Source organism: Malus domestica, chromosome 10 (assembly GCF_042453785.1).
Source record: "Malus domestica chromosome 10, GDT2T_hap1".
NCBI classification, from domain to species: domain Eukaryota; kingdom Viridiplantae; phylum Streptophyta; class Magnoliopsida; order Rosales; family Rosaceae; genus Malus; species Malus domestica.
The window spans coordinates 32025539-32048211 of record NC_091670.1 but is presented as its reverse complement, the minus strand read 5'-3'; the positions used below and the strand labels follow the sequence as shown (position 1 = coordinate 32048211).

Genomic DNA, 22673 nt, shown 5'->3' with positions numbered 1-22673 from the left:
TTGAAGCGTGAGAAGCAAGACTGAAAGAGAGCAGTGCAATAAGTAAACGTGGCAAACGGTGGGTTTCTCAATTTATTCCTTCTTTTTTTTTTTTTTTGGATTAGATGTCTCGCTTTATTTTTTATATCGCTTCAAGAATGCATTATCATGTGTAAGTTTTTCTTTCCAACACAAATTATTGGGCCTAAACGTATTTGTCTTCGACCTAAACGCTATAATGGAGTGAACCAATTGCATACAAGTTGCTCTCACACTTTTCCCCATTTCGTTAACAGAGTTGAGAGAAGCGTGAGTTTTGGTAACAATCATGGAAAATTTGGGTGGGGAAACAAGGTGATTTTTGTGCCAAGGTGATTTTTGTGTGTTAAATGTGAAAACAAGGTGAAAATACGAAGGAGCAAAACCAACGCCTCCTTCAAATGAAGTAAAATGAAACCAAAATGATGAGCATCGGACTCAAAGTGAGAAAGAAAAGAGTGTAGAGTGGCAAAAGTGTGATTTTATGTAGAATATTTGGAGACAAAGTAAAAATTAAGCCTACTTTCTAATCGTTGATTCTCCTCTAATTTAAATAAAATGTATGAAGAGTAGAGGCTGGAGAATGACAATATCAAACAAAAAAAGACACAAAACCTCGCATGAATTCCCTATTGAAAAGTCAGACACAAAGAACAACTTCGTAAACCACTAGATCTAGACTTTTATGCTTCATAAAATCGTAGTCATTGTCATTCATTAACCTCTAAAACTACAATGTCGTTAACAGACTAACTGAAAACATAACAATCACCTGCTTTATGTCTCCGCGATCAAATCACCAGAGAATTTACATCACAACTAGTGAAAGGTCAACAAGGAGCGACTTCATAAACCACTGGATCAACTTGCTCAGTTACTTGTCTTGGTCAGAACCTTGCTCAGCTCAGTTACAAGAAGCAAGTAGTTCATATTCACTAGGAGTAGAAATGTGTAGAATGTAATCGGAATTAGACGCAACTGCAAATTCTTGTGATAACTCGGTGAGATGAGGCTCTCCACATACACATCAGCACAGAATTTATCTGGAAGGCCATTTGCCAAGAAATTTTTGCAAGTCCCATCATTTGGATTGCACAGAAGTAACTGTTTCCAACTCCTCGCCAGTAAGATCTTGTTATTCTTCCAGTAACATAATGGCTTCAAAGAAGTAGACAAATATGGTTCAGCTATAAAAATTCTAGTCCACGACTCTTTCACACCATAATCCTTCATAACCCAAAATGAGTATTCTCTATTATGCTGGTATAGTAAACAAAGACTCCCTTCCAGAACGCCAGTTGTAAACGTCTGATAATCAGTGACAGAATTAGGTGTGGGCAAGTCTGAGAACTTCTCCTCCGCTAAATCAAAAGCAGCAATGACGCAGTTACCACCATTTTCAAGCTGTCCGCATAACCAATGGACAGTTCCATTGAGAAACGTCCCTGAACCCTCCAAATGATGTTTGTAAGGAAAGTCTTGAACCCTTTTCCACGAATTGCTTCTCAATGAAAAAATGAGAATCATGCACCCATAAGCAATCGTGAAAAACTTGTAATCATCAACAGAATGAGCATAACCAAAACCATATGCATGATTGAACCCTACTTCTTGAGGTTGTGGAGGACATTTATGACTTGGAATGGGGCAATCTGGCACTCTCAAGGACTCTCTAGTGGTAGGATTGAATATAAAGAAGGTTTCTGGCTGAGGCATGATGCAGACCAAACCATTGGAAGTACCAAACACATGAACCCACTCAGTGTTGGGGTGGTTCTTGAGTGGAAAATCAATCTCCAATGGCAACATATCATCATCTATAGGTGCTTCAGGGTCCAAGGAGAATAACGAATTTTCAGAACTGAAAATGATTTTTTGCTTCTGGAACCGATCTAGATGGGTTTTGGTGAAGTTGGGTTCACTGGTTAGACGGAGCCATGACTTTGATATGCACCTGAATCGGCACACTGACTTGAGAGGAAGTCGAGAGAGTATATCGGCAATGATATCCATTGAAAGGTCTGGCATGTCTACTTCACTTGACACTGAGATAACAGACGTAAGTAAATTTGAGCCACCTAAATCTTGTTTGCACCAAAGCCCACATCACAAGTAAGCAAAATCAATAGTTCAAAAATTAACTAATAGATTTTCATACACAACATTATATGCTTTCGGTTTAATTAAGCAATATATTCCATAAACAACAAATAATTCCCTCACATTCTGGTTCATGCATAAACAAATCATCTCTTCGAAGATGGGATTTACCCTAAATTTCCAATCTTTCACCTTCTCAATTCTTTACACTAGTGAAAAATAATTATCAAAGGAGTAGTTTTTACGGCAAAAGCAATAATCCCATGTTCACAATTGGCCATTAAATGTGATAAATTACTGCAAATACTGCACAAAATTTGAGTAAAAAACTAAACATGGGTTTATACTAAATGAAAAAATTCTAATAAAAACCCATATATTTAAGAAATTAAAAACCCTTATCAAACAAAGCAATGCTAACCCACATAAACAAAATCCAAAATAAACCCCCTTTAACAAAGAAAATAAGCTAAAGTTGGCAGAAAATAAAAAATAAGCACAGCTAAAACGAAAAAATACCCAGAAACACGAGCGCGACGGCGGCGAAGTGAATCGACAGACAGCTCCGACTTGTCTCTCTTCGTCTATCTTAATCAGCACTGGCAACACAAGTAAAAAAAACGAGTCAATAAAAATAGAAAGAAAACAAAAAATGGAGTCTTGAAAATCTAAAAGGGGAAATTAGGCAAACCCTAGAAATGGGCTCCAAGAACTTCAAAAATCATACTCTTGTCTCTTCGGCCATCGCGAGTAGCTTAATGGAGAAGCTATGGGGAGTTGAAAGTTCGAATTTTTAATTTTGTCAGCAAGTTTGGTAGTTATAGGGAGATCGTATAAAGGGAATTTTTTTACTAAAAGAATATTTTGCGTGCTGATCTTCTTCCACTAGTATTGCGGTCCGCTGACACGTTTAATCGGCAAAATAAAACAGGACAGAAGAAAAACTATGTGAATTTGGGATCGGAGGTGGATTGTCTGCCCTCGGATCAGGATCCTCTCCTGAGCAAATGGACAGGATCCTCCTGATCGGACCAATCAGACCGTTCAAAATTTATCTAACGGCTATAAACAGCAAGTTTTATTAAAAATTATAATAATTATAACCGTTGAATAAAATTTGAAAGGCCTGATGGATCCGGTCCGGAGGATCCTCTCCATTTGCTCAGGAGAGGATCCTGATCCGTCTGCCCTCCTCTTTGCATGCCCTTTTTATTCATTTCTATTTGTGCGGTCACAGTTAAGCCACGTCAATATTTTATATTCTTATTACTTTTTGTCTTATTATCTCTATAGAAAATTAATATAAAATATTAACGTGGTTTAATAATAACTGCCCAAAATAAGAGAATATGAGAAATGCATCCAAACAGTAAGGCAGACAATCTCCCTCCTTTGGGATCGGCCCAGCATAAACAAACTTATTAATTGGACTGGCTTGGTTCTATTTAGGTTTGGTTTAGGGGTTTTGTCCCAAAATAAAAAAAATTTCGTTCTCAGTTTGGTTTAGTTTGGTTTTATTTATCTTTCAAAAAGTATGTAGACAATTGGATTAAAATGCGAGTATCTTGTTCTATTTAAAGAGAAGCAAGCCCTCAGTAGTTTGGCAAAGCTCTCAAACGGATGCAGCAATGTGTGTATATATATCTTGACTTGTACATTCCAGAACACAACAACTCAATTGAATCGTTGTATAAGTCCAAATCCATACGCATGATATAAAATTTCAAAATTCCACCACAAGACCTTTATTTGGACAATAAGAAAAACAATTAAAGTGGAGGAGTAGGGAGGATGATCGCAGGAGAAAGTGGAGTGTGAGACGAGGGTGAAGAAAATGAGAGAGAAAGGGTTTTATTTAGAGGTATGCTATAAACACACTTTTTTTTACTTCTCACACATCACTTGTTAAATTATATTATTTAATCTTCTTCAATTTATCTAATTCGTATATAAAAAGTAAAAATAGGTATGTGAATATCTCATCCATCATTTATAGGCTCTAGCATTACCACGTAGTTAATAGGGCAATAAACACAAAACACTAGGGCTTACTTAATGGTAAGAAGCATGGAGACTCATTAAAGCATCTCTAAAAGAGAAGTCAAAAGCTCCACATAAGCAAAACAGTGAAAAATACAATATTAATGTTTTTCAACCGAAATGTCAATTCCTTGGCATGATATTTTTCGATACTGGTTTGATATACCTTATGTTTTCTTTAGTGATTAATAATTGTTTTTCATCATTTTATTAATTTTTTATTTTAAAAATACTTATTGCAATTATGAAAAGTAAATAATAGTTTAAATTTGACCTATTGGATGAAGAACAAATTTAAAATAAAAAAAAAAGATCAAAATACCACACATGCCTTCAAATTTAAATTTAATATTTAAAATTTGACATCTCCGTTTGAGATGGTCTTAGTTTAGTATTTATTCAAGAACTATTATAAGCATTTAATAAAAAAAGGATTATACACTCTAATAACAGCACCAAATTATTATTATTGGGCACTCCCCAAGTATCAAAAGCATATACAAATCATTTTAACATGCTTCAAATAGACCCTTAGGGACGTTTATTTTAATTTTATATGAGAGAATTTCAAGAATATTGATAGAGTACAACATCATAACCCCATGACAAGCACAAATAAAATCATACTGGCATGATCCATCAAATTAAACGCCATTGTGGTTACAACAAAAAATAAATAAATTAAACATAATCATCAATAGCAGCAAAGGAATGATCTTTGAATTAGCAGATCAAACACCAACAGCCCTAATTATTCAGAACACATAGAGGGCAGCCAATTCCTCCAATGACTCTGAAGTGCTACCAAAGCTGGGATCTTCTGCATTATTCTCCAGCATCCACAACAAGTGATCAAACAAAACCACCTCACAGTTGACAAATATATCATCCTCCTCTCCTCGCTTTTGCTTCGATGACTTGTTGATCAAGGCATCTAACAACGGATGGTTGAGGTACTTTGAGTTAATCACGTAACGTTTCCTCGTGCTTCCTACATATATTATAGATTGGTGATGATGATGAGGATGAAGCTCATGATTTTCATGCCTCAATATAGCTTCCCTCGTAGATTTCGACCTTAGGCTACTATACGACGACGATCTCCCTAGCTGCCTTGACAAGCTCTTGCACTTCCTTAGCAGAATATTCATCTTCTTCATCCTTAAAGACCCTTATTTTTTTTTATGAACGATGAGAGAGAGAGAGAGAGAGAGAGAGAGAGAGAGATGGGGTGTTAATTTGGATGGAGAAGTAATTAGGGTGATGGGAAATATATAGGAGGCTTGGAAGACACTCATGAAATCACAAAAGTAGGAGTTAAGATGTGAGGATTGGGTTGAGTTGGTGCAAAGTCGTTGTTTTCCGCTGCTGGAAAAACAAGTGGGGTCTATAAAATGTGCAACCGAACATTTTTTGAGTGACCAAAACAAGTCATCTGTTTTGCTGAATGCAAATGTTGTGCCTGGTGCGGGGGGGCTTCTTTTACACACCTAGGTACAATAGACAGACAAGCAAGCACAAGCTCGGAGTAAGATTTTATTCTCTCTAAATTTCGTTTCCCTCCAATCTCTTCCTATTTGAAAGTCACGATTAAGCCCACGTCAACATTTGGTGTGACTTTTTTTTTATAGAGAGAGTAAAAAATAAATGTGAGATGAGAGAATTGGAGGGGAGGAAATTTAGAGGAAAGGGAATCCTACTCCAAATTTTAATTATCTAATAGTCTACCTACCAAAACTCAACTAGGCTGAGGAATTTAAATGTTAATCAAGCATCATCTCAGTTGGTCACTTCAAAGATAACTATAATAAATCACAAGCAACAGCGGACACAACTAAAACTCACTTAAGAGTCCGGCTTCAATGATATAAGCATTCAAAGTTATGAGTGTTTTAACCTTTAAATTTGATTTATATTACTACTAGATTTTCTGTTTTCAATCTTAGTCATTCGTTTTCGGTATCATTTAATACTACGTATCATTGAAGAAATTTCCCTTGGATAAATATTAAACAACAATATAATTAAAATGCTAGGTGAAACGCTTTTGCAACAATCCATTCCCGTCGAGAAAACCCTTTTCAGGGCAGCAATCAATTAATTATATGAAAGAAGGTTTATCGAACCCCTTATGGACTCCAGTTCGAATCCCTCTTTCGTAATTTAAATAAAATTAATGCAAGAAAAATTGATGATTGCATGGGACCCTTGGAGTTAATAATGCAATTAGGATGGACAAAGTGTTGATTACGAATGAAAAATGCAGATACATCCGTTATCATTTTCTCCTAACACGCTAGCTGGATTCCACCAGTCATGTATTGTTGTGTGATGTGGCAGTAAACTGCTTGTTGTTGCTGTGTCTTGACAATCACCGGAAACATGCTCGGCCACTCACCAAATATGTTGAGAGCATCTCATCATGATCCAGTTGAAATGACTCCATCTCCTCCCATTTAGATTGACACGTCATCCTCGTTTTGATTTGAGGTGCATGTTTTTCGACTAATTAAATCAACACAAATTTAATCTGCGTTGTTTTCAGGTTAAGTCTAACATGGCTCACCATTAACATCATAAAAGATCTCGGTAATATTGGTAGTAAACCTCCGGCATAAATTGTATACCAACCTTGTTTGATTTGAGATGCATGTCTTTCGGGCATAAATTGTATATCAACCTTGTTTGATTTGAGATGCATGTATTTCGGCTAACTAAACCAACAACAATTTAATCCATGTCGTTTTCGGATAAGATGTATAAAACCCTAAATACAGAAAAACTTCCTTGTTCTATCTCTCTCATTATGTGATGCGTCAAGTGAAGAAGTGAGACAAGAACAACGGGTGCATGCCCCATTTGCACGCAAGTTCTTCTCTTAGACACGGATCACTTATGGATTAGCAACCATGAGCATTTCGACCGACATTACCATAACCCAAACACATTCTTTGTATTTAGCACTAATCCGTCAATTTTGTGTTAGTTTCCAGTCGTGGTGTCATGTCATTCATCACACGTAAACATAACCACTTTGTCATAATCAAATAATTAATGCAAGTGGGACCAAATCACATAAAATTCTGCTAAGACAAGGTGTGTGTTTTGGAAAATAATGAATGGTTTATTCTCTAGCCTTGCGTTCCAAGTCTGCATATATATAGCAGCAGCAAGGGGATCTTCACTTGCTTAGAAGCAAAAACATCATTAATCGAATAATCAAAAGTACTTAAAGCAGCAGGGCCAAGTGATAAATCAATGTCTCCTTTTTTTGGCCAAATCACTAAATCTTGTCCCTTTGAAACCAAACTTAAGACAAATTATTTTTAGTTGTTGACGGGGACGTCTGATCTTCTTCACTTACTGCTTAAGAATTTATTTTTTTTGCAGTACATTTTAATGTCATTTTGAAAATACCTCCCACCCCGAAATTGATTTAAACTCCGGAGAAAAAACCGAGCATAAGTTCACTTGCGACATCATGAGGAATCCGGTGAAATCATATAGGACTCAAAGATGAGACTATAAACACGATACGAAGCATGACAGGGCATGAAAATTGCCTCCAAGCGTTCTCCGAATCACCTATTTATATAAAGATTACGAATGCAATGATGTTTACTAAAATACAATGAAGTCCAGTAAATTCGATCCACCCTTAATTGTTGAATTTCCATATTCTTTCTTGAATAATTAGGATTTCAAAATCTTAGTTTCCAAAACATCAACAGTCGATTGAGCTATTTACTCTTCAAGCAAAATTTGGTAATCTCGACGTATAACAAAAGAATACTTCATCATACCAAACTCAGGACTTGAATGTAAATCAATGTCGTCCATCTTGTGAAGTAAGCTGCATCTAGTTGGCCCCCCGAAAGATAAAGCTGTTTCCGTGAAACCATATGAGCTTGTTAGACGTTAAAACGAAACAGCATCACGTCTCCTTCTTGTACAATGTAATCTTTGCCCTCAGATCTCAACTGCAAACATCAGAGTAGATTGGGTGACTCAGTTTGATCTAGAATAATATTTACGGACAAGAGACTTTTCACCGACAACAGTGTCTAACGTGTGTCTATACCTTGCTGGCCTTGCTGCAACCCTTAAATTTAAAAGTCAAAAACAGAAATTCACATTTCTCATAAGGGCACTGGTTGTAGGAAACATAGAGGGTGGGACAAGTTGACTTATTAACGTTGTTTAAGATTTTACTTAAGTAAATCAAGTTGTAATTGCTTCGCACCAGTGTGATAGTTATAGTCGTACCCAGTGCACAAGGCTCCCGCTTTAGGCAGGGTTTGGGAGAGGTAAATGTCAGCTAGCCTTACCCCCATTTATGGAGAGGCTGCTCCCAAGTCTCGAACCCGAGACCTACAGCTCATGGGCGAAGGCACTTGCCATCGCACCAAGTGCGACCTCTAGTGTGATAGTTATAGTGCCCAGAAATAAATCCACGGCTCTATAATCTTGACCAAAGTTGGAAAGCATTATAAGTGTTGCTACTAGCAAACAAGAGAATTAAAGCCTAATAACAAGCAGAAAACTTACAACTCCTCTTTCCCTTGCTGCAGCAAGCGAACCAGCAGCGACAAAATCATCATAAGCCACCTAACAATAAAGAACAAAAAGTGTTATTATTTTCATATTTCCCATGGATCATTTTAATGTGCAAGGACATGATCTCTTAGTTTCATTGTTCTAGTAACAGTATTAAAAACTTTACTAAATAGCTAAACTGTTTTATAAAGAAATTATAAAATTAGCACTCCATTATTTTAATTTAGATTAACGAGTTTACGAATATTAACTGCTATATGCTGTCTTAAACATTAAACAAAACTTAGGTAGAATTGAATGGTTCAAAGCTCACTTCAAATTAAGTGATTCAAACCAATTGTTCAAACAAATTTAAAAATAGCTATTACCTATAGTGGATGAAAGAGTTACAACCTCTATCTATGATTCTTACCGTCTCAGCTCGAATGAAACCTTTCTCAAAGTCAGAGTGTATGACCCCAGCAGCTTGGGGTGCAGTCATTCCTAAATCAACCAAATACAAGAATCAGAGAACAACATTATATGATGAACTTGTTAATCGAACTTCCTAACCTATCTAAGTAGCGGCAGCAAGGGACCTTCTTTTCCATACAAAGAAAAAAAGATGGCAACGGCAATTCAAAACAGAAAATTTTCAACCTACACTCATCAGTAAACAAATTCTATGTGTACAAGTTTCCAAATATGATATAGATAACAGCATATAGCCTATGCTAGAACTTGGTTGAAGCATTCAAGGTCCCGTCAGAGGTATTTAATTATATGTGTTTAGTACACAAATTACATTTTAGCAAAACTAAAGCTCACCTGCAAGTATGGTCCATGCTTTTGTTTCCTGTAAACAACATAGCAACACCCTTCGTAACAAAAATGAAAAATGTTAACCACAATCAGAAAAATTCACAAGCTCATTCTTATAACCTTCTCTCCGGATGTAAAGTAAGTACGTAGCCCCAAAACGCTATATGTTGCTCTGATAAGGTTTCCGAGACCACTTTCACCAACACCAAGAGATTCCAAAAATTCTGTTCTTTCTTCATATGGTAATTCAGTGAGCTCAGACTCAACCTGCAAATGCAAACTACCTAGTTCACATGTTTGAGTGTAATAATTGAAGGCAAACAAAAATGTACGAACACAGATCCGCTAGTCTCAGACAAAGTATCACTAGATTCCTATCAAACATTTTAAACAGAGAGAAAGGCATGTTGCGATAATTTGCTCAATTTCAAACAATAATACTTAGGTTCTCATGTATCACCAAACCTGTGCAGAAATAGTCACAACTCCAGATTGCAACTCAGGAGCAAGATTCATCACTTCTTTGACGTGAGGATTAAGCTCAGGTTCAGCTAGATCAGATTCTGCAACATTAGCAACATATATAATAGGTTTCATTGTAAGCAAGCAAAGATGCTTCACAGCATCTTTTTCCAAATCTGTTAAAGCGACTGATCGTGCTGGTTTTCCATCCATCAGTGCATTCTGAATTTTGTCTAAGGTGGACCTTTCTGTTTCCTCCTGAAATTAGAACTCTGAGTCTATGATTTTGTAAAACCTTAATAATTTGGGAAATAAAGGAGAAAAAAATATTGAGGGGATATAGTGTGATGATAGCACATATTTGTGCACTGTACAGTAAGTTAGCATTGGATAAAACTATACCTTAGCTTTGGTTTGTGAGTCTTTTGCCTTTCCTTTTTTCAGCTTCTCCATTCTCTTCTCAATCTGCATTTCTTGTGAATAAGACAATTTAGTTCAATCAGCTCATACCATCTTAGCAAGCTGGTATTAATATTAAACACAAATAGCAGATGATAGAGGCCCCCTAAGAAAAAAGTTTAAGATGTTAAGACAAGGAATTCTCAAGACAGAGTTCTCATAAAAAATAATTATCTACATCATCAACTTTAAACCAGAAAGTGGCATTAGCATTTAACAATATAGTTTGCATTAAATACATGCATACATATATATGGATGGGTGTGTCGAGGGTTGTCTTATTCATACAGCTAGGATAAGGCACCGCGATTAGTTCACTGCCTAAATACTTCCCATAAATCATCAATTGACAAGCTCATGAATTGATTTTAAGTCCTGGCGCTCATCATTTATGCCCAATTTCAAATCAAACTGGTTTTAGACCAACTGGTTTATTTTACAAGCAAAGACCAGAAAGGGACAGACAAGGAATCAGGATCTACCACATCAGAAGGTTTGAGAATAATGGTAAGCTTATAGAGGAATTTTAATTAGCAAACCTGGTCTAGATCTGAGAAAATAAGCTCCAAGTTGATAACATCAATATCTGCCTTAGGATCAACTTTGCCACTCACATGAACAACATCGTTATCTTCAAAACAGCGAACGACCTGAAACAACAATCAACATGTCAATAATGTAGTGGAGCTTAGAATTACTGATGAAAAGCACTACTGCACAGTTGATAAAAAGATATGAATACAACAACAACAAAGCCTTTTCCCACTGAGTGGGGTCGGCTGATAAAAAGATATGAATTTTTAGGTCGTACCCAGTGCACAAGGCTCCCGCTTTACGCAGGGTCTGGGAGAGGTGAATGTCGGCTAGCCTTACCCCCATTTATGGAGAGGCTGCTCCCAAGTCTCGAACCCGAGACCTACCGCTAAACTAAAGTCGGCTGATAAAAAGATATGAATGATTTCCATAAATTGGTTCTTCTCTAAACTAAAGTCAGGATTGTGAAAGATTTTACATTTTAATGGTCGTTCTTTACAGAAAAAAAAAATGTTATCTTAAATTCAAATCAAATTTTGTTCTATAAGATCAATATCCATCCATCAGACTGGCAAAGGAGAATGCTCAAAAACAATGACAATGCATGTAATGATTATACAAAACAAAGCACAAAGAAGACGCTGGTCCCCAAAGTATCGACATGAAAAAAAACAATTTTATTAAAACAAACTCATAAAGTGTTTTTGCAATTCAAATTGGGGAAGGCTTCAAAGCCTCTAAACAATATCACCTTTACTTGAGCTCAGTACAATGTTTCCTTTCTTCTAATTTTTTAATCAAAAGTACAGGGTTTTATTAAAATGATTTTTTTTTTTTTTTTTTTTTTTTTTTTTTTTTTTGCAGTACCATAGATAGAGGAGCCAGATCAGTCAAGCAGATAAAAAAAAAAAGTGACAGAATGAAAAACAGAAGACAAGCAAATTCCAAATATAAAATAAAAAATATAAATGCTTGAAAGATTAGATTATTGCTTGTGATTATGCAGCCAGGTTCGGGTCCCAACTTAGTTTTCTTTCTCACCCTAGGCAAAGAAGATTTTAGATCATACTGATATGCACCAGCATGTTATTCCCCATCCCCAACCCATTTTATGGATGGTACTCTCTCACGTCCGTCATTGTATGGAACCTAGACTCTTGTGCTTTAAACTTGTTTTGTTATTAAGGAGAGCACCATTATGCCTGGAAGTCGTTGGTTTGCATGCTACCCTTTACATACAAATATCATAAAATAATAATCCATGAGCATAAAATGTTTCAGCTAAACTTTACTGTTGTTTGCCATGAGTTTTAACAAATAAGTACAGAATGGTCTCTTCTCAAAGAGCAACTAACCTACCTCTCTCTCTCTCTCTCTCTCTGTGTCACAGACCCACACGCATATCCACACAAGCACAAATATTGAGCAACACAACAAATAAACACATTAAGAAACATGGGATTTTGAGTAATGATAGAAAGATGGTAATCACAGACGAACATGACCAAATAGTAAGGGATTGAAACCTGAAGTATGGAGTCCACCTCGCGAATATTTGATAAAAATTTATTCCCTAACCCCTGCAAGTAATGAAAATAGCAAAATTCAGCTGATGCATTCTAACATATTGGCAACATAACTTAAAATCAGAACATGATAATGGAAAGAGAATAAGCAATAGCAATGCAATGTCACCTCCCCTTGACTGGCACCCTTGACGAGGCCAGCAATATCTACAAGTTCTATAGATGCTGGAACTGCCCTCTGAGATTTGCTGAGATCTGAAAGCACACTGAGACGGGGATCTGGAACTGCGACAATTCCTACATTCGGCTCTATAGTACAAAAAGGAAAGTTGGCAGCTTGAGCCTTTCCATTCTCAACCTACACACACAAAAAACCCTTTTCATTTCAACACTGTGTATTGCTTATGATAATACACAGCAGACAAAAATCCAGATTCACAATATAACAGCCATCCGACAATTCGGCCAATACATTTATACGAAAAATTAACACTTCTTTCTCTTATGTGGCTGAAAAAAAGAAATGGGAAAGTAACTACTGATGCAAACTACGCAGTCACAAATCAAAAATATGATCTTTTCTTCTGAGTAAAAAATAAATATACAGTATATTTTCTGAGTGAAATTAAAAATATGGTCTTTAAAAGCCTAAATTTGAAAATACAATCTTTTCTTCTGAGTGAAATTAAAATACAATCTTCATGTGCACAAACAAACAGATAAATTGATAAAAATAAGAAATTCAAATGGAAAGATTGGTTATCCTTGCTTGCATTATCTCAGCAACCAAACACAAAAAAAAAATATATATATATATATAGAGAGAGAGAGAGAGAGAGAGAGAGAGAGAGAGAGAGAGAGAGGGTTGGCTGGGGCATACGACGGCGTTGAAGAGAGTGGACTTGCCGACATTTGGGAGGCCAACGATGCCGGCTTTGAGGCTCATGCTAATTTTTGATGAGGACCCAGCAGAGAAGCCCCGCCTTCTGCCGAAACCGGTGGCTATGACGCCCATCAGCTGTTGATGGTTCCTCTGCTTCAGAGGAACGAGCAGAGACGGAAGCAGCTGACTGCATAGTCCTATTCGAGCCATTGGAGCTTCGAAGCAACCACAAAACCAGAGAGAGAGAGAGAGAGAGAGAGAGTTCAATTTATCTGTTTGCGGGGAATTGTGTGTCGCTGTGTTGTGTGTATTCAGAGGGAAATTGTTTTATTTATTTATTTTATATATCTTTATTTTTTAAAATTGAGAAAATCCTCATATATTTTAATTTTTAGAGCCCATATATCAGAAAATCAAACCTCCAACAATTAGATGGGTTCCATGTGAAAAAAACCTCTTGTCCATTGCTTTGTTTGTATCACAATCTTTCCAAGTATCCAGGGCTGATTTGAAACTACTTATGTAGAAGTTAATTATATAAAAGTGTTTTTATTATCAACGTGTTGAAAATTTTATTAAAAATTAAAGTGCTTTCCTACAAAGTACTTTTGAGCTTTTTTTGTTAAATGTAGTCGGAAACGATACTGGTTGTCCAAAAATATTTTTAGTCCTCCATATGCAATTTCAAATAAGTTAATTATTCTTGGCAATAAGCAAGTTTAATCAAATCACTACATTTGACATGTTTATACCTAGAATGACAAAAATCATGAAATCAGTCATGAATAGAGAACAGATTGACTATGAGATCAATTACCCCTCGAAAACTGTAATATAACACGAACATGCTTTTTAATTCTGTATGTGTTAACGGTGAATTTATGAATCAAAGAATTCTAATAGCCCTTCTAGATGAGTGAACACATTATTAAATGATTGACTGATTTGTCTTTAATCTTACTTCTATGTGATAGGTTTACTCTTTAGAGCAATTTGCCATAAAACACCTCCAAATGACAAGGCATGTTGCACTGCTTCAATTTGAAGTAGTTATATTTACAAGTGCTTTTGTTAGAAGCACTTTTATTATATAACATCAAAACTTTTGTTAACCACCCAAGTTCTTTATGAAAAAGCACTCCATAGATCATTTTTAGACTCATAAGCATTATTAATTTATTGTGTTATTTTATACCCTAGGGTGACTTTTAAAATATGCCACCAAGTTATAATTTTCTCATATTGTACTCTAAAGTGTTGAAATTCTATCAATTTGTGTTTTTGGTCTAATTGACTGTACGATGGTTCATTAAACGCTTATTCGAGACAACATATATTTAATTTTTTCAACTTAGAATTACAATGTTACATTTTTGATACGAATCATAATAATTAAAATAAATAATCATTATCACATCGCAAAAAGTGCACATAAAAGACCGAGAACAACTTCATTAACGCGATCTAAGAGCCTTCATTCCATCTTCCTTTTTTATTCCAAACCAATTACTATCTTTATTTTATCCAATCAATATTCACTGACCATACCAAAACACTACTTTAATTCCACTGTGGGTCTCCTTTTGATAAGCATTTCCACTACCAACTTCCACAACCTCCCTTTAATTTTCAATTTTATTATATTTTTTAAGCTTTTTCAGAAAAAAAAAAAAATCTATATAAGAATATTGTCACCTCACCGCCCTTTTTTTATTTTATCAAGTCTGTCGATCCAATTCCAGTTTTAATAAACCAAAAAATCCCTATCAAAAATAAAATAAGGAGGCTCAAACTGCCTGCCTCTCTAGGGTTCTTTCTCGTCTCGCAAATCTAACCCAAAGACCGCAGCTTTGCCGAAACCATGGTGGATTTCTGTACCCCAACCACTGTAAAGATCTTCTCACCAGTTTTTCAATCACCATCTTAGCAGAAAAAGCTCACACAGATTTCAGCTTAAAAGGGTTTTTGCTCCTCTGTTTTTAGATTCAAATTTTGCGTCGGAGATTCAGTTCCTGATTAATTTTTAGGGTTTTAGTTTACTGGGTTCTGTTCAGTTTTCGCGTTCTTCGATTACATTTGAATATCTATACCTATTATATATATATATACACACATATCTATATACTGGGCATATAGAAGAAGAGTGTAGGAAATGGAGGGGTTTGAGAGTAGGGATAGTAATCAAGAGGCTGCCTCTTCTATCCCTCAAGATCTCAACCATTTGCAGCTTAATTCCTCAGGTTCGTTTCTCTTAGCTTTCGGGGATTCTTCTGTTATTGGTTTTTCATGATTTGCTTTGCTGTTTTGGTTATGTAGTATTGTTTTTGGATCTGGGTTCTGTTTGGCTGCTGAGAAAACTGACAATAAAAGTGGAAAATTTAAACTGTGAATTCGTATTCGAGAATTTGATACTGTTTACTGGAAACCAAATGGAACAGTGTTTGGATTGCTGTGCTGTTCACTTTGGTGTATGTTCGGTTCGATGTTTGAATGTAGTTATTAACTACTTTGTGGTTCAGCTTAGTATTTGAATAATTGTTGGACAAAGATTAGATATAATCTTGTGCTCGCCTATACTTTTTGGCAGCCAATATGAATATGGTCTTGGTGTGTCTTTCAGATAAAAGAATGTTCTGCAGTCATCCAGAGGTCTCCATACTTCATAATGTTTACTGTTTAAAAATAAGAAAGCTCTAACTTGGTTAATTATGTAATTAATTGCATAAAAGTTTCAATTCATACGTAAATGTATGCAAAGTTTTTTCACGAGTTATTTGGCTTATTGAGTAAATAGTTGCATGGTGCTTTCTTGGAAGGTGCTCTTTTCTTCTTCATGATGTAATTATTTGGAGTATCATTTAATTCTTCTTTTGACTTTCAGTTCTTCATTTTATGCAGGAGAGGTATTTGACGCATCACAGTATGCATTTTTTGGTAAAGATTCTGTTGGGGAAGTTGAGTTGGGAGGTTTAGATGAAGAAGAGGAGGCTCCAGTCGATGAGGAGGAGTTTCTATATAATAGACAAGAGGTTGAACCTTTTGTTCACTGATTTTTGTGATAATCCTTAAGTATATATGTGCAACCTGTTTGGTGCATGACCTATCTCTCTTTACCTCTTTCCTCTCCTCATATATATAAACTCTTTTTTATAGGTGTTAAATGGCAGAAGACAAAATTGCAATGGGTGGAACTAACTGTTTTTTTTTCTTATTGGCAGGGTGACATATCTCTATCTGATATTGATGACCTATCATTAACCTTTGAAAAGGTTAGTTTACTGCAAACTTAATGATGCAGGTGGTAAAGATGCATTTTGTTTAATACTCTTGATCAACATGAAGCGTGTAAACTAGTTTTGATGTTTAGTATTAGTTTTTTCATTCTGTTTAGTTTTCTGTTTCACAATGGGCGAGGGCATTGTGAAGCAAAAAATTCTGACAATTCAGTTGGGAACCAAGAGAAATGTGGGAAAACTGTGTTCAACATCTCTTAAGTGCCTGCTTCAATTTAACTTTTTAAAAACATTATGACAAGTCAGTTGTTCATTTGGTAAAACAGCGATTAGAATTATTCGTAATTTATGTGTAACTTAAGATGCAATGTAACATGAAGAGTGGTGCTGCTGTTTCCTTCATGTATTGTAGGGATAGAATGTTCTTATTATTTATTAATTCTTTTTATTTTTGGGGAAGGAGGGGTTAAAGGTGGGTTCGGTGAGTAGTTTGGACGGTTCCAATAACACAGCTCTCACTGACAATGGACGGAGTATAGCCCTACTGATAAAAAGATGAATCTTTGGTGATGGAGACCGCTCTTATTGAGGGTGGTCGGAGTATAGCCCTACTGAAAAAAAAGATGAATTTGGGTTTTATCATGGTAGAGCAGAATTGATTTTGAAGATCATAAGGTGGCTGCTAGGGAGAACTTGGGGAGATGGTGTTACATTTTGGGTTTTCTATGCGCATCATGGCAGCTGAATATAGGGACCCTTTTGATGATATATTTTCTTTTTTAATCTGGATGATCAGCTGCATGCTCATTTCTTTTCCTACAAGATAGTGTTGCTCCTCAGAAGAGATGGCATGCCTCCATCTTGCATTTGTTCTCAATCTTTCAATTCTTGCGATTGAATTCCTGCCCTTGTAAGATGTTTTATTTAATAATGTTGATGCATTAAAAAAATCATTCATTTCATAATTTAATATTACGATTTTGTACCATATGGCCTTTATATTTACTTTAGTGAACTGTGTCTAGTAATTGGGATTAATAGTATCACGACGAGAAGTAGTGGAGTCTGTTTATCTGGAGCTTAGCTTATCATGAATTTATGATCAACAGCAGTGTAGCAATATGAATGGAATGCACTGCCTGTGGTTGACCTTGGATATTTCTTTTGTACTGCAGCATTTCTCTTTGTCCAAACCTGTTTTCTATCATTAGGTTTATTGTTTTTGATTTGTCATATGTTTTGGGCAAAATTTATTGCACTGTGAGTTGGGGCGTGCTGGTTGTGGATAATTAATTTTCCTGAAAATGTGCTGTTTCTGTTGTGCTTATGGGTTGTACTTTTAAATTTTGCTTGGTAGGAAGCATGGATGCATGGTATTTTAGTTTCAAACCAGCGACTCATAAGCCTTTTGTTAAATTTTTGAACTTATCGTCTTTAGATTACCTATAACCAAGTATGTAAGTAGCCTGTGCTTATATTACGATATACCATTAAAACAGGCTATTTACGTACCTGGTAGTAGGAACTAACAGTTTTTTTTTTTTTCTTTTTTGTCAAAATTTTTTGTGGAGTTATAAGTGATGTAGAGAATTTGAAATTGGCAGCTAATATTAGTCTAAGCATTCTAATTCCATGCTAGCTTACAACATACCGTTTGAAGTTTGAGCGGTAAAGTTTCATTGGCTGTTTCATGGCTCGTGGCTGCATTTCCATTGTTGTTACTGTTTTGAGGTAACTTTTGGGTTTGTGTTCTAATTCATTTTTTTGGTTGCAGTTACACAAGGATGTTAGTGGACCTAGGAGTGCTGGAGTAATTGGTGATAGAGGATCCAGAGAAAGTGAGTGCATATGTCGCTTATCCCTTTTTTCTAATTTGCTGAAACCCTGCTTCAAGCCTGGTTCTTTGTAGACTGAATATCTTTTCAGTTGATTGCAAAGCCTTCATTTGTTTTTATGCTAACTCAGCAAAATTATTCTTATTTAATGGTTTCTGCTAGTGCTAACCCAGCCGCAATTAATTTATTCTTATTTAATGGTTTCTGCTGAAACTTTGTAAAGTATAGCCATAACCATAGGTAGGATATTGAAGTTCCTTTTAAGTTGGGTCTATGTTATATATGATGCAAAAAGTTTTTCTTCATTCTGTTTAAGCTTTGATGAAAATTGAACTAGAGGCGTGCTGTGTTTGGAATCAGTTCAAGTCCAATAGTGATGACTCGTTGATTTGAGTTCACTGTTGTGTCTTTGAGGACTGATTGAATATATATTTATATGTGTGTGTATATATCTGATACGTTGATGTCCATAGAAGCTTCTAATTATAACATGTTTCTTCCAGGTTCATCTGCCGCTGAGTGGGCGCAGGAGCATTTCCCTAACTGGATTGATGAAGAGATACTTGATGCTGAAAGCACTGAGGGCGGGAAACGATGGTCTTCACACCCATATTCTTCAGCTCATCCCGCAGAGTTGATGCCGCCTTTGTGCAGAACTTCTTCATATCCTGAGCCCCAACAACAGCAGCTACAGCAGCTACAGCAGCAGCACCATCAACATTTTTCCAGTGAACCAATTCTGGTGCCGAAATCAGTTTTCACTTCTTATCCGCCTCCTGGTGGCAGACCTCAGCAGGCTTCGCCGAACCGCCAAGCAAGCCACCTGAACCCATATCTTTCTGGTGGACCCCGGGGGGGATTATCTTCACCAAATCTATCTCCTTACTCTAGTTCTCAACTTCAACTGAATGGATTACCTCATGGATCACATTTTGGGGGAAATTTGCCTCAGCTTAACCCTGGCCTGTCTAATAGCCGACCCCAAAAGCAACGGGCCAATCAAAGTGGTGTTTATGGAGATCATCCTGGTCTTATGAACAATTTGTTGCAACAACAGCTAGCTCATCAGAATGGTTTAATGCCTCCACAATTGATGCATCAGCAACAGTCACAACCACTAGCTCATCAGAATGGTTTAATGCCTCCACAATTGATGCATCAGCAACAGTCACAACCTCAGGACCCTAGACTGCATCATCCAGTTCAGCCACCGTTTAATCATTTGCCGGCAATGCAGTCTCAACTATTTAACCCCCATCTTTCTGCATCCCCGCCCTTGATGAGCAAGTTTGAAGCAATGCTTGGTATGGGTGATCTTGGAGATCAAGGGCCAAAATTAGCTCAGAAAGGTAGACCAAATATGCGTTTTTCTCAACATGGATTTGATACAGCTAGCCACAGGAGGGAAGGTGGGTGGCCACAATTTAGGTCTAAGTATATGACAGCTGAAGAAATTGAAAATATACTCCGAATGCAGCTAGCTGCGACACACAGCAATGACCCATATGTGGATGATTACTACCACCAGTTTTGCCTTGCAAGAAAATCTGCTGGGGCCAAGTTGAAACACCATTTCTGCCCAACTCAATTAAGGGATCTTCCTCCTCGAGCACGAGCTAATACTGAACCACATGCTTTTCTCCAGGTTGATGCTCTTGGGAGGGTCCCCTTTTCCTCAATACGTAGGCCTCGCCCTCTTCTTGAAGTTGAGCCTCCAAATTCATCTAGCCCTGGCAACACTGAACAAAAGGTTTCTGAGAAGCCGCTAGAACAGGAGCCAATGCTTGGTGCTAGGGTTGCAATTGAGGATGGGCTTTGTCTTCTCCTGGATGTGGATGACATTGATCGTTTTCTGCAATTCAATCAACTCCAAGATGGTGGAACCCAGTTGAGGCGTAGGCGGCAGGCCTTGCTTGAAGGACTTGCAGGATCTCTTCAATTGGTTGACCCACTCGGGAACAATGGCCCCACAGTTGGGCTTCATAAGGATGATCTTGTATTTCTAAGGTTAGTCTCACTTCCCAAGGGCCGGAAGCTCCTGGCAAAGTACCTGCAGCTTTTATTTCAAGGTGGTGAGCTCATGCGAGTAGTCTGTATGGCCATCTTTCGTCATTTAAGGTTCTTGTTTGGTAGCTACCCTACTGATCCAGGGGCTATAGAAACTACAAGTGTTCTTGCAAGGGTTGTTTCATCATGTGCTCGAGGTATGGACCTTGGTGCACTTAGTGCCTGTCTTGCAGCAGTGGTTTGTTCCTCAGAGCAACCCCCCCTTCGCCCCCTTGGAAGCCCCGCAGGAGATGGGGCCTCTCTTATCCTCAATTCAGTTCTTGAGAGGGCAACTGAACTCTTAACTGATCCTCATGCTGCAAGCAACTACAATATGACCAATCGCCAACTTTGGCAGGCCTCCTTTGATGAATTCTTTGGCCTTCTGACCAAGTATTGTGTAAATAAATATGATACAGTTATGCAGTCACTGCTAACTCAGGCCCCTCCGAATGTGACTGTTATTGGCTCAGATGCAGCCAGAGCTATTGGTCGTGAAATGCCTGTTGAGCTGTTGCGTGCTAGCCTTCCTCACACTGATGAGCATCAGAGACAACTGTTGTTGGACTTCACGCAGCGGTCTATGCCCATAGGAGCATCTAACAGTCGTGATGGGGGAAATGGTGCTCACATGAATTCAGAGTCTGTGCTGAGCTGATGCTAAACCATGTGGGGAGATCTGAGAAACAGAATTTTGAGAAGGAAAATGATGTGAGAAGACATTCTATTGGATTGCGAAATTGTTGGGTTCTTTTCTACTCGTGCTTTTACTTGTGAGCAAAATGCAACATCTTAAGCAAATAAAGTGGGTGTTTAAGGGCATATATATGGTTCGGGTAAGTTTAGTAGTTTAGTGTCACATGTTTTCGTTTTCATTAATTTCATGCTTCTCTTGAAAAACTTGTAATCAAGCCTCTCTTTGTAATCCCTTCAAATCTTGAGGGACAGTCCGTCCTTTTTATATATTTTAGGAGGGGGATTGGTGGAGTAGATGTGTTTCCTCGACTTAGGAGCTTATTTTGATGCTCTGTTGTGGAATTTCTTAAGATAGAGATGTAGGAGGGCTTTTACTTTGATGCTTTGCTGTGGGATCCTTAAAATAGCAATGTAGGACGGGGGTATGTACAGTGTTCAGTGCAGTTGATCTCCCGCATTCTTGTAAGGAAAGGGGTGTGACCGGCTGCAAGCAACTTTTACTGATGCTGGTCTAGGGAAGGCAGACAGATGCAGCACAAAAGTCATTCCGGAAGATTGCTTTGTGAGCTGAAGCGACAAGTACTAGGTTGTTTGAGGGCAGTACCATTGTGCAGGCTCGCATTCGTTACTAAATAATATTCAAGAATGTCGGATGAAAGTCCTTGTTTTGGTTACGTTCGATTCTTCTACAGTAATTTCAACAGGGGGCCATTCAGGTATCATACAGGTTCTCGTCCTTTAGACATGCAGTAGTTTGTTCATTCTGTGCTGGTTGGATTTGAAACTTGAAAAATAGTATGTTACATTTGGCTGGTGCTGTCTGTATGGACGCCCTTTATCATCGTATTGTTTCAGTTGACTGTTAAGTTGTGATATCTTTTTAGATTCTGGGCGGCCTAATTTCGCGAGATATAGATTCTATCCTACAACCGGGTAATATATCTCCCCTAATTTGGAGCTGCTAGTTTACTGTTTGTTGGATGTTGCGTTTGTGTCTGTACCAATTATCTGAAAAAAAGAGGAAAAAAATCCCTCTTACAAGAAAATGCCATGATCCTTGTGATTTTAATGATTCATCAGTTGTCATGATCCTTGTGAATATAATCACTGCCCTTGCTCCTTTGACCAAAACCAAAAATCGGTGCCTTTGCTGTGTGTTTTCGGTTCAATATGCTAAGTTTTTGTTGAAACCTGAAACTTTCATGGTCAGTTGGGTAATTATATTAATTTTATTTTTCGTTTTTCATTTTACAAAGAGCAATCTTCTTCTGTTTAGGTCTACTCTATATTGTATGTCATATAGATCCAACTGTCTATATTTTAAGTTTTTCTTCAAAGATCATCTTTGCTAAAAATCTTCTAAATCCGGAACCATTTGACTGTTAGATTAAGTGGTAGCTGTGTTAGTGCTTCTTTTGAAAAATCGTATTCATTTATTTTCTTCACTAGAATTAGATGTTTTAGCGGTTTTGGATTTCTCTAA

At 37.0% G+C, this 22673-nt stretch overlaps 4 protein-coding genes across 6 annotated transcripts; 1 reads left to right on the top strand and 3 right to left on the bottom strand.

Moving 5' to 3' along the window:
• Nucleotides 1-623: 623 nt before the first annotated feature.
• On the bottom strand, nt 624-3156 carry LOC103445788 (F-box/kelch-repeat protein At3g06240-like). 2 transcript variants are annotated; one of them, XM_008384839.4, is made up of 3 exons: nt 2846-3156; nt 2638-2717; nt 624-2063 (listed from the first exon to the last, which is right to left on the bottom strand). In XM_008384839.4, exon 3 carries the CDS (start codon nt 2044-2046, stop codon nt 889-891), a length of 1158 nt encoding a protein of 385 aa, XP_008383061.1. In that variant the 5' UTR covers nt 2047-2063; nt 2638-2717; nt 2846-3156; the 3' UTR covers nt 624-888. The 2 variants fall into 2 exon arrangements, with proteins under 2 accessions (XP_008383061.1, XP_008383060.1); XM_008384838.4 differs by having other exon boundaries at nt 2810-3046.
• A 1436-nt stretch (nt 3157-4592) lies between these two features.
• LOC103445790 (auxin-responsive protein SAUR78) lies at nt 4593-5408 on the bottom strand. Its single transcript, XM_008384842.4, has one exon. The coding sequence runs from the start codon at nt 5316-5318 to the stop codon at nt 4914-4916; it is 405 nt and encodes a 134-aa protein (XP_008383064.1). The 5' UTR covers nt 5319-5408; the 3' UTR covers nt 4593-4913.
• Nucleotides 5409-7730: 2322 nt separating this feature from the next.
• On the bottom strand, nt 7731-13691 carry LOC103445791 (uncharacterized). The gene is made up of 11 exons (XM_008384843.4): nt 13378-13691; nt 12667-12855; nt 12498-12551; nt 10977-11087; nt 10381-10443; nt 9982-10236; nt 9637-9783; nt 9523-9550; nt 9128-9198; nt 8707-8766; nt 7731-8138 (listed from the first exon to the last, which is right to left on the bottom strand). The coding sequence occupies exons 1-11, from the start codon at nt 13588-13590 to the stop codon at nt 8070-8072; spliced, it is 1260 nt and encodes a 419-aa protein (XP_008383065.1). The 5' UTR covers nt 13591-13691; the 3' UTR covers nt 7731-8069.
• A 1401-nt stretch (nt 13692-15092) lies between these two features.
• LOC103445792 (protein PAT1 homolog) lies at nt 15093-22056 on the top strand. 2 transcript variants are annotated; one of them, XM_008384844.4, is made up of 5 exons: nt 15093-15620; nt 16279-16409; nt 16599-16649; nt 18388-18451; nt 18952-22056. In XM_008384844.4, exons 1-5 carry the CDS (start codon nt 15533-15535, stop codon nt 21150-21152), a joined length of 2535 nt encoding a protein of 844 aa, XP_008383066.1. In that variant the 5' UTR covers nt 15093-15532; the 3' UTR covers nt 21153-22056. The 2 variants fall into 2 exon arrangements, with proteins under 2 accessions (XP_008383066.1, XP_070662992.1); XM_070806891.1 differs by lacking the exons at nt 15093-15620; nt 16279-16409; nt 16599-16649 and adding an exon at nt 17076-17523.
• The last annotated feature ends 617 nt before the right edge of the window (nt 22057-22673 follow it).

Excerpts from the sequence above, each read along its gene's own strand:
- LOC103445788 (XM_008384839.4), bottom strand. The coding sequence starts at position 2,046 with ATGCCAGACCTTTCAATGGATATCATTGCCGATATACTCTCTCGACTT.
- LOC103445790 (XM_008384842.4), bottom strand. The coding sequence starts at position 5,318 with ATGAAGAAGATGAATATTCTGCTAAGGAAGTGCAAGAGCTTGTCAAGG.
- LOC103445791 (XM_008384843.4), bottom strand. The coding sequence starts at position 13,590 with ATGGCTCGAATAGGACTATGCAGTCAGCTGCTTCCGTCTCTGCTCGTT. Across the intron at positions 10,237-10,380 it reads ACTCACAAACCAAAGCTAAG|GAGGAAACAGAAAGGTCCAC; the intron begins GTATAGTTTTAT and ends TTCTAATTTCAG. Across the intron at positions 9,551-9,636 it reads ACTTTACATCCGGAGAGAAG|GAAACAAAAGCATGGACCAT; the intron begins GTTATAAGAATG and ends TGTTGTTTACAG.
- LOC103445792 (XM_008384844.4), top strand. The coding sequence starts at position 15,533 with ATGGAGGGGTTTGAGAGTAGGGATAGTAATCAAGAGGCTGCCTCTTCT. Across the intron at positions 15,621-16,278 it reads TTTGCAGCTTAATTCCTCAG|GAGAGGTATTTGACGCATCA; the intron begins GTTCGTTTCTCT and ends CATTTTATGCAG. Across the intron at positions 16,650-18,387 it reads TATCATTAACCTTTGAAAAG|TTACACAAGGATGTTAGTGG; the intron begins GTTAGTTTACTG and ends TTTTGGTTGCAG.